The sequence below is a fragment of the Peromyscus californicus genome, unplaced genomic scaffold, assembly GCF_007827085.1.
Source record: "Peromyscus californicus insignis strain IS unplaced genomic scaffold, ASM782708v3 Scaffold_3__1_contigs__length_106647218, whole genome shotgun sequence".
NCBI classification, from domain to species: Eukaryota; Metazoa; Chordata; class Mammalia; order Rodentia; family Cricetidae; genus Peromyscus; species Peromyscus californicus.
This window is the reverse complement of record NW_026294551.1, coordinates 93,960,612-93,971,408: the sequence shown is the minus strand read 5'-3', so window position 1 is coordinate 93,971,408 and position 10,797 is coordinate 93,960,612. Positions and strand designations below refer to the sequence as shown.

The following is a 10,797-nucleotide window of genomic DNA, read 5'->3' as shown; positions in this document are numbered from 1 at the left end:
CAAAAACCAAAAACCAAAAAAAAAAAAAAAAAAGAGTGTGTACTGTCTAAACAGAAGACTCCAGTTCGGTTCTCAGTACCCATGTCAGGTGTAACTCCAGCTCCAGGGAATCCTACACCCTCTTCTGGCCTACACGGAACCTGTACACATGTGAGATGCACTCACACAGACACACACCACACATATACACAGAAATTAATAAAAATAAATATTTTTTAAAAGCATAGCTGATTAATTTGTTTTACTTATTTACTTAGTTTCACTGTTTTCTTTCTTTTGTTTTTTGCTTATGAACTAGGTAGAATCTCATTATGCTAGCCTTGAGATCTGCCTGGCTCTACCTCTGGGATTAAAAGCATGTGCCACTCTGCTTCACTGTTTCCTTGTGGGTGTATCTTTCTGCCCTCTGAGTTCTCGAATCTTAAAAATCTGTCATCTGACTGCAGTGAAAAGCTTGGACTTTGAACATAATTCTAACCCTGCTACTTACCTGCTGTGTGACCTGGAACATTTCTTGACATCTCTGTTTCTTCGGTAATCTCATTTCATAAAGGAGTAACAATGGTCTCAGCTACAGCTGTTGAAATTCAACAGAATACAGCAATGAAAGAGGAGGTGAGGAAGTGTGGGATGTGGGGTCCCTTCCTCCCATCTCTCAAGATGTCCTCACTGCTCTCCTGTTCACCTCTTTGCGGCATGCTTCCCTTAACCTGTAAAAAAACCTTTCCCATGGTAAGAAAAAGACTAGGTACTGCTCTGTCCTTCCTCACCCCATGCTGCTCTCCTTCCCCAAACATGGAGGCTATTCAGGACAGACCACAGACTTTGTTTACAGTCCTTACATGCCGCCAACTTGCTGGCATGTGGCTTCCTGCCAAGTCTTCCATTCAAAATGCCTTCTATAAAGGTCACTTCCTCACATCTTTCCTTTTGCAATGCACAGGTGACATGGCCAGGGCCGAGATGACCTTGGGAAACCCAGTCTCTGGGGTTCTGACAAACTTGGGACAAAGGCTGTCTAGGTGACTGGTAAATATGTGTCCTTTCAGTCCTCATGTCAGTGTTCTCAAGCCATTTCTAGAACACTTTCCATACACTATACTAACTTCCTCCTCCCTTACATCTGGCAAAGAAGTTGAACTTGAGAATTGGACTACGTTCCTCCCTCAGTCCAGGCTTCTGGGTGGAGACATTGTGTTTGCTTCCAGGTTATTCGACCTCAAGGACCCAGCCCACTATTTGCTTACTGTTCATCTCTGCCTTCTGCCTGTGTGGCATCTACCTGCTCTTCTTTGGGACTGGTTGTACCAAACATTTTAGTTTATCCCTAAAATGTGGAATCATGCATTTGATTGGTATCTGCTTATCTCCTGGGAAATTGCAGAGCTCTGTGTGGCTCAAGGCCCCAGCCAGCATCGACTGACTGACTGACTTCCACATGTGAGCGCGTGCACACACACACACACACACACACACACACACACACACACACACTCATAAAGTTAAAAAATATTTTTTGAGACAAGGCCTCAAGTTGTGCAGACTAGGCTGGCCTTGAACTCAAAGAGATCCTCCTTCCTTTGCCTCACCAGTGCTGCAGTTAAAGAAGTGTGGCACCACTATGCCTAGCCCAATAAAAATTAAAAAATAATTGCTGGGTGTGCTTGTGCACAACTTTAATTCCAGCACTCCGGAGGCAGAGGCAGGTGGGTTTCTGTGAGTTCAAGGCCAGCTTGGTCTACATAAGGAGCTCCAGATCAGCCAGGGCTACTACGTGGTGCAACATTATCTTAAAAAGAAAAAAATTTAAAAGCCTTATCCATAAAGTATAAGTGTTTGTCAGATATGATGGTTTATGCTTATAATCCCAAATTTTAAGAGACTGAGGCAGGGGGATTGCCATAAATTGAAGCCAGCCTAGACTACATAGTTCCAGGCCAGCCTGGGCTACAGTGTGAAAAAAACAACAACATGACAAAATCCCCAAACTAGGCAGATGTGGAAGGAGCATGCCGTTAGTCTGGAGGCAGAGGCAGGGGCAGGCCAATATCTGCAAGCCTCAAGCCAGCTGCATAGTGAGACATTGTCCAAAACCACACACACACACACACACACACACACACACACACACACACACACACACACGGACAAAACATTGAGATACAGTTCATCAAGCATGGTATCTAGTATTCTTCTAAAGACAACTTATTTATTTATTTATTTTGTGCGGTTTTGTTATCTATGTACTCTCAGGAGGTTGAGGACAGAAGGACAACCTTGGAATCCCCTGCTTATATGCTGCCATGGGTGCTCTGAACTGAACACTTGTCTTCTAGAGCTCTTAACAGCTAACCCTCTATTTCTCCAGCTCCACCCTCATACCACCCCAGTGTGTGTGTGTGTGTGTGTGTGTGTGTGTGTGTGTGTGTGTGTGTATTTTGTATTTTTTTTCTTTCTTTCTTTTTTTTTTTTTTCTTGTTTTGAGTTTTCCAGACAGGGTTTCTCTGTGGAGTCCTGGGGGTCCTGGAATTCATGCTGTAGACCAGGCAGAGATGCCTGCCTTTACCTCCCAAGTGCTGGGATTAAAGGAGTATGCCACCACCATCCTGCAGTGTGTGTATGTTTTTGAGAGACTCATTAAATAGCTTTGTTAGGTTATGGAATGTATTAAGTAGGTAGGATGACCTTGAGCTTTCGGGAATCCTCCTGCCTCTCATTCCGGAGCGTTGGCCTTAGTAACGTGTGCCACCACGACCTAGGCATCTTAATATATTTAATAAGTCTGTTCAATCACCTTTACTAATTCCAGAACATGCTTATTGGCCCCAAAGAAACTCTCACCTCTTTCCCTCTAGCTTACAGCACTCATCAACTTCCTCTCTTCGTGGACTTTCCTCTTTTGAATACTTCTTGTAAATGGAAACACAGAACATGTAGTTCTTGTTATTCGTCATCTAAGCATGTTTTCAAGGTTTATTCAAAGTACTGGGTTTGGAGTATTTTCTTTCACGTTAGTTTTGTCTTAGGTCCTGCGCACAAGGAAGGATCTGTAGTGGTCTAAGTCTAAAGACTGGAGCTGCTTGCGGGGCGGGAGGGACAGCAGCTTCCCAGCACCTCAGCAGCCGCAGGGTGGGCTGAGCGTGGGGTTGGAGGGCACCGCGATGAGCTTCACCCACTCCAGGTGAGCGCTGTCTTGTGCATCACTTCTGAGCCTCTGCAGCATCCTCTGGCAGAGGTCCATGAGATGACGCAGCAAGTATTTATTGGTTATCTACTGTGTAGGCTCAGGGGCAGAAGACTTGCGGAGTGGAAACGCATACAGAGGACACCCAGAAACAGTAGGCCGCAGGTTTTTTTTTTTGTTTTTAATTTATTACTAGTGCAGGGAGAGTGCTATGGCGAGGGTGTAGGACAACTTTGTGTAAGTTCATCTTTACGTGGGTTTCGGGATCGAGCTCAGGTCAACAGGCTTTGCACCGCTAGTTCCTTTATCTGCTGAAGCATCGCTCCCGCAGCTATTGGTGTTTTCAATGCTGTGACTGTGGATTACTGAAGGCTGGGAGCAGAGAAACCTACTGACGCCGGGGAAGCCTCAACAGCCAGAGGACCTCACAAGGGAGCTCGGGAAGGCGGGCTGAGTAGGCTGACGCCCTCCGGTCTCACACCGCCTCTTCTCAGTAGCGGGTAGGGGACTGACCCTTATAATAACTCCGCCCACGCGCGCCGTGACTCTTACAGCAGCTTGATGGGTGGGGCTTCTTAACGCTGCAGCAGAAGGGACGCAGCCTCCTCCACTCTCTAGTCTTGTCTATAGCGGGCCCAGCAGAGCAGAGGGCGGAGCCTTTGAAGGCCACCCCCCTCTTAGAAGGCCCCGCCCCCAACGATCCTCGAGTACTGGGCGGAGCCTAGTTGGATGCCCTTCTTTCAGGGCCCGCCTACTGCAGGATCTGCAGTGCAGAGGGCGGAACCTGTGACGGCCTTCCCTTCATCCAGGCCCGCCTACGGCCGACTTGGAAGCGCAGGGGCGGAGCCTGGGGACGTACCGCCTCGCGCCGCGCCGGGGGTGGGGTAGGAGGAGGAGCCGGCGCTGGGTCTGCAGTGCAGCGCGAATGCGCGAGCTGGCGGCCAAGGCCCTGAGGTGCGGCCTGCCCCAGAGCGCTGAGCAGCTGTCGCACGGCAGACAGGCCACGGCGGCCGCGGCATCCTGTCCCGGGCCGTACCATGAGGTCTGCGGGCCCCTCCTGAACTGCGGCTGCCGGCGCACGGGGCCTCGGGGAGCCGGGGCCATGCGCGGGCTGCGCTGACGATGCCGCCCGGCGCGCCCGCTCGCCTGGCGCTGGCCCTAGGCCTGGGCCTGTGGCTCGGAGCGCTGGCCGGAGACCCTGGGCGCGGCTGCGGGCCTTGCCCGCTCCCCTGTTTCTGCAGTCTGGCACCCGACTCCGCCTGCCGCGTCAATTGCTCGGGCCGCTGGCTGCAGACGCTTGAGCCGAGTCTGCGCATCCCTGCTGACGCCACCGCGCTGTGAGTAGCTGCGCCGAGGCAGTGCTGGCGGACGGGCGGTTGCCATGGCGGCGGGCGGCCTGGCTAGAGCATCACGGCTGGGTTCTGCGGGAGCAGAGCGGAGGTAGATAGGGCCCTTCTGGAGCGTCGCTGCGCTGTCGGCCGCAGGGCGTGGGCGCGGTCCGGAGCTTGGGCCGCAAGACGCAGCGGGGCCTGGCCGCTCCCAGGGCGAGGCTCCAGTAGGGATGTCGGCCCGACTAAATAAGGAAAACCTTGGACCTCAGCCGGCGTGACCCAGAAGGGTAGCCAAAAATCCCGGTTTCTGTAAGACTGATGTCTTACTCTGCGGGGCTCCTCAAACAGGAGCTACAACAAGCGCGTGGGGCGTGGTAGGAGGTTTTGGAATAAACGTTAGGGACTACTTGAGATGCGTCCTGGGGTTGGGGATTTCTGTCAGGGCTCAGAGCTAGCATCCAGGGGAGGGGGCCAGACAAGAATTTGATAAATGTGTAAGAATTGTCTATGCTTAAGGGACAAAGTGGGTCCAGCGTACTGCAGGCTGGTCTTGGCCACTTATGGTGACTGCTTGAGAAGTGTGAGGGAGTAGAGGGTATGATGGGAGTGGGCCTCAGGTAGGGCTTCCTTTTACTAGGAATTTAAGGAAGGGAAATTGCCAGGAGGGGTTACAACAGTTGAGACCGGGCCAGTTTTGCATTCTGAAAGTAATACAGTCTCACTGAGAGATTGCCTTGAGCCAGGCTTAACTAGGCTCTTTTTATAGAATATCACACTTAATTCTTAGTCTAATTCTCTGGAGGGTGGTAGAGCTAGACCCTTGTTTTACAGGTGAGGAAACAGGGTTGGAGATGTGATGTAATTTGTTCAAGGTAACACATCCTAGACACGATAGCCTGAGGTTTGGACCTTTTGTAGTGCTAGGGACCAGGGTTGGATCAAGCAAGATGAGGAGGACAGGTTGCAGATATTTGTCTCAGGGCCTGCTGATTACAATCCCTTAGATTTCCTGGGCACTTCAGCTCCAGAAGTCCCTGCTGAAGTCCCCTCAGGAACTTATTACATGCCCAGGCTCATTAAAGTAGAGCCGGGTCCTTTCGTTGGGTTTTATAATGCTCTTGGGTGACTCCACCTTAGTAAGGAAGCCCTGTGTCCTTTGGAGCTGAGATTTGGGGCTTCCCCGGCCTGTCATCGTGTTTGTTCCTTGACCACTGTAGCATTTGTGGTGCAGCTGTGTCTGGATACGGAGCCCCTCCAGTTATCTATCAGTACCCACAGAATTGCATCAGATTCACCCTACCTTTTATTTATGGATGCTGTGAATAAGGGCACTTCTTTTTCTGCTGGCTTGGCATCTCTGGGCGTCAGGCCCAGCTCCTGTTGGTTCCTCCTTCTCCAGCCCCTACTGGCTTCCTAGGAACTGTCTAGGGAATGAAGGATGAAGGCCTGTGGGCTCTGCAAAACAGTGAAGCCTGAGCTGTTGCTCTGGGTTTTGGTGCAAGAGGTTTTCTGAGAGCTGATAACCTGGCCTAGCCTGAGCTCATAGATTTCTCAAAGTGTTAGCCTCTCACACTCTGTGAAGAGATGTCAGCATAACCTCATGTGGATAGATGGGAAAAGACTCCACATTTTTCTTTTTACCTTCAACACTGCTTCTAAGGGACTTACAGAGCTGGGAGAACCAACTGAGAGGAAGCTGAAGCCTCAGGGGCAGGCGTTGAGTTCCCCCTGCTGGTTCTCGAGGCCAGTCTGTGTCCAGTAGGCTGTCCATCCTACAGACTGCTGCACATCAGATAGATGGTTTTCGCTGAGGGAGAAGGACACAGAGTTAAGGCCATTGTTTAGGTGCTCAAGGAACATTGTCTTCTTTCCGACTATGGTCAGGCCCTTCTGTATGTGTGTGGCTCCTTGGCAGGACAGCTGTGTCCTGGTAGTAGGACAGCTGGTCTTCTGCGAGCATAGCTTCCCATCATTTCTTGGCTTAGAACCACACTGCTGCTTAAGAAAGGTGACATTACTGGCAGGGTGCTGCTACTTGACTGACTTTGGGCTTTACCACGGAGCATTTAAAGCCTTGTTATTGTGAAAAGTATATAGATCAGAGTAATGGATCTCACCCTTCTTGCCTGTCATTCTTGCCCTATGTTTTGAGCCAAAGACCAGCATCTTAGTGTTTTATAAAAACTATGAATGTTTTAATACCCCAAACACATAATCTATCCTAATATCCAAAACACATACTCTATCCTAATACTCAAACACATAATCTATCCTGATACCCAAACACAATCTATCCTAATACCCAAAACACATAATCTATCCTGATACCCAAACACATAATCTATCCTGATACCCAAACACATAATCTATCCTGATACCCAAACACATAATCTATCCTAATACCCAAACACATAATCTATCCTGATACCCAAAACACATAATCTATCCTAATACCCAAAACACATAATCTATCCTGATACCCAAACACACCTAAACTAGGGCATGCTTCCTCAGTTCTGTTGGATGTCAATTGTGGGCATTTTTGGTTGTCTCTCTTTTAAAGTTTGTTTTGTTTTAGGTGTATGTGTATCTGTTTTGGTTTTTCTAGACAGGGTTTCTCTGTGTAGCCCTGGCTGTCCTGGAACTTGCTCTGTAGACCAAGCTGACCTCAAACTTAGAGATCTGCCTGCTTCTGCCTGCTGAGTGCTGGGACTAAAGGTGTGTGCCACTATGCCCAGCTGTTTGGATTTTTTTTCTTTTTTCTTTTTTGAGACAGGGTCTCATGTAGCCCAGGCTATGGTTGAACCTTCAAACCTTTGATCTCTTGCTCCAGTCTTCCTAGAGCTGGAATTACAGATGTGTACCACCAGGCCTGGCTCTGGATTTTTGGTAGTTTAAATTAGGGTCCAAATGAGGTCTACACACTACAACTAGTTGATGGCCTGAGTCTAGCTAATGGTTAGGCATTTTCTCACAGTTCTCTTTTTCTAATTTTTGACTTACAGAAGAAACTAACTCCTTTATCATTAGGTTTCTGACTGATAGAGCTGTGAGCTCTTGGCATGTCTCTGTCCTCTGTGTCTTCAGCTCTGTTGTGGAGGGCCACAATTTTTTTTTTTCGAGACAGGGTTTCTCTGTGTAGCTTTGTGCCTTTCCTGGAACTCACTTGGTAGCCCAGGCTGGCCTCGAACTCACAGAGATCCGCCTAGCTCTGCCTCCCAGTGCTGGGATTAAAGGCATGTGCCACCACCGCCTGGCGGAGGGCCACAATTCTTGTAAGGGTCTCTGGGGCCTCTGGGGCTAGTGACTATAGGCAGGAAGGACATTCTGTTATTGAAGAAAGCTCTGTGGGACATCCACCTGACATTAGGTGTAAACTGTCTTTTGGCTTCAGATGTTGTTTTAGATACCATTTCTGAGTGATATGTGCTGTACATTTTGGTCAGGATAATTTTGAGGTCAAACCAGCCTAAGCTACATAGATAGGCCTTGTCTTAAACAAAACAAACAAAAATAGGAAAAAACACATAGTGATTTGGTACCACTCTATTAGTACCAAAAATAGTCTGCTAGTATCAAAAAAGATGGAAGGAGCTGGGAACTCCGGAGGCAGGAAGACACTGAGTTCCAGGACAGCCAGGGCTACACACAGAGAAACCCCATCTTGAAAAGCAAAAACCCAAAACATAACCCTTTTGAAAAAAGGGTTAAGGAAGGCCGGGGCGGTGGTGGCGCACGTCTTTAATCCCAGCACTCAGGAGGCAGAGGCAGGTGGATCTCTGTGAGTTTGAGGCCGAGGCCAGCCTGGTCTACAAAGCAAGATCCAGGACAGGCACCAAAGCCACACAGAGAAACCCTGTCTCCAAAAAACCAAACCAAGAAAAACCAAACCAAAAAAAAAAAGTTCAGAGCCAGGCGGATCTCTGTGAGTTTGAGGCCAGCCTGGGCTACCAAGTGAGTCCCAGGAAAGGCGCAAAGCTACACAGAGAAACCCTGTCTCGAAAAACCAAAAAAAAAAAAAAAAAAAAAAAAAAAGTTAAGGAAAGGTAAATCTATGGAGACAGAAAAAGATTCATAGGGTAGTGAGGGTAGATGGCCAAGGATTGTGGGGCTTCTTTTGGAATGATGAAAATATTGTGAAATTAGTGGTGATGGTACCCAGGCTTGTGAAGATACTAAAAAGCATCAAATTGTAAATTTTGAAAAGGTGTGAACTTCATAGTATTTGAATTTTGTTGTTGATGAAAATAAGCTTTAATTAGACAAAGTAATAAATACATACGAAGATGTAGAGTTTGGTCGTTGGGAGATCAAGTGTGGTAGTACACACTATCGTCCTAGCACTAGGGGACGCAGAAGCAGGATTGCTGCAAATTCGGGTCCAGCCTGGTTTATATAAGGAGACTCCCCCCCTCCCCCCGCCACTGCCCAGCTTGAGAGACCAGGAAAACCAGTCTCTAAGGAGAATACCCAGGAGATGCACTCCAGAGCTTGTGTCTTGTCTGTCATTATCTTTCTGTGGGGCTGTGGGATGGATTCTCTCGCTTCTTCTGTTGTACTGACCATGAGACTGAGGCGCCCAGATCAACGTTGAAGTACTTTTTAGAGTCATGTATTGGCGTGTCGCCAAAGAAGTGAAGTGGTCAGAATGTTTTACAGCTGACCCCAAAGACTGCACTCAGGTTGGTTAATATATTAGGGCCTCCTCTTGTGGGCCCAGGGGGACCTTTGAAGTATACACCCAGGGGATCGGATGGATTGTTGAGGTACTTTCTCCCCCAACCCCACCCCCGCCTTTTTTTTTTTTGACACAGGGTTTCTCTGTGTAACAGCTGTCCTGGAATTCACAATGTAGACCAGACTGGCCACAAACTGGCAGAGATCCACCTGCTTCTGCCTCCTGAGAGTTGAGTACTGAGATTAAAGATGTGTGCCACCATGCCACCCCCTCTTTTTTAATATATCTTTTTCAAGATAGTATCTCACTATGTAACTCTGGCTGTCCAGGAACCCACTATGTAGACCATGCTGGCCTCGAACTCACAGAGATCTGCTTGCACTCTGCCTCCTGAGTGCTGGGATTAAAGACACACACCACTATTCCCAGCTTCTCCCCAGTTTCTATATGTGCTCCTTGCAGGTTCCTAAGCTTGCTCTGTTCCCCTTGCCCCAGTTCCTTTTTTCTGGAGAGAGGCATGGGAATCTGTTATCAGTCTTGGGGTTATGTCCCAGCTTTTGCACTTCCTGTGTGACCTTGGCTCAGCCATTCAGCCTATCTGAGTCTCAATTTCCTTGCCTGTAAGGTGGGTTGTGGGGTCTCAGAGGTAAGGGTTTGGGTTGCATGGATAGGTTCAGGCACTAGCAGCATGCCAACACTACAGCTGTTTAGATAGGTCCCCTTTCTTTTCCATGTTTCCTGGGGGCTGTTCCCTTGTCCTCAAGTACCAGCCACCAGGAAATATACCTCAAGACCATTCTGCTGCATTACAGACAGAATGTGGGAACCTGAGTGTGGGATGTGTGTTCAGGCCAGATGTTGTACAGATAGGAGAAGCACAGACCACTGTGAGCAGGCAAACTCCTATTCATATCCTATTCATACCTCAACATCTAGGTCAAGGAGACCAGAAGTCCAACCTCAAAAGATACCTTTAACAATATGAGGATGCATTTAGATCTACTCCTAGCCCAGTACCCACTCACCTCTGGGTGTGGTATGGGGCAGGTGTGGTGGTGGTGGTGGTGGTGGTGGTGGTGGTGGTGGTGGTGGTGGTGGTGGTGATGGTGGTGTTGGTGGTGTTGGTGTGTGTGTGTGTGTGTGTGTGTGTGTGTGTGTGTGTGTGTGTGAGAGAGAGAGAGAGAGAGTGATGGGGTTCTTGCTCTATTGCCCAGGCTGGTCTTGAATGGGCTCAAGAAATCCTCTTGTCTCAGCCTACCACGTACTGAAACTACAGGCATGCATCAAGTATGCTGGGCTCCCTCTAATTTTTTTGTTTTGTTTTTTGAGACAAGTTCTTACTATATAACTCTGGGTAGCCTAGAGTTTGACTTGAAGATGTCTCAGCCTCTTGAGTGCTGAGGTTACAGGTATGAAGCACTACACCCAGTTTCTTTTTTTTTAATTTATATTTTCTTTAAAATATTATTTTACTCTATATTTTATTTATTGATTTTTTTTTTTTTTTTTTTTTTTTTGGTTTTTCGAGACAGGGTTTCTCTGTGTAGCTTTGCGCCTTTCCTGGATCTTGCTCTGTAGAACAGGCTGGCCTCGAACTCACAGAG

At 48.2% G+C, this 10,797-nt stretch overlaps 1 protein-coding gene and 1 long non-coding RNA gene across 9 annotated transcripts in view; one reads left to right on the top strand and one right to left on the bottom strand.

Annotated features, from left to right (window-relative positions):
* Window positions 1-265: 265 nt before the first annotated feature.
* Window positions 266-3,923, bottom strand: LOC128123090 (uncharacterized). The gene is made up of 2 exons (XR_008222565.1): window positions 2,842-3,923; window positions 266-577 (listed from the first exon to the last, which is right to left on the bottom strand). It is a non-coding gene; the product is annotated as an uncharacterized LOC128123090 (long non-coding RNA).
* Window positions 3,924-4,113: 190 nt separating this feature from the next.
* The window catches only part of Pkd1 (polycystin 1, transient receptor potential channel interacting), a 53,056-nt gene continuing 46,372 nt past the window's right edge, over window positions 4,114-10,797 (top strand). For all 8 annotated transcript variants that reach the window (XM_052759066.1, XM_052759060.1, XM_052759065.1 and 5 more), the window contains exon 1: window positions 4,114-4,521. In XM_052759066.1, coding sequence (XP_052615026.1) covers window positions 4,307-4,521 — 215 coding nt within the window. In that variant the 5' untranslated portion in view covers window positions 4,114-4,306. The remainder of the gene's footprint in view (window positions 4,522-10,797) is intronic.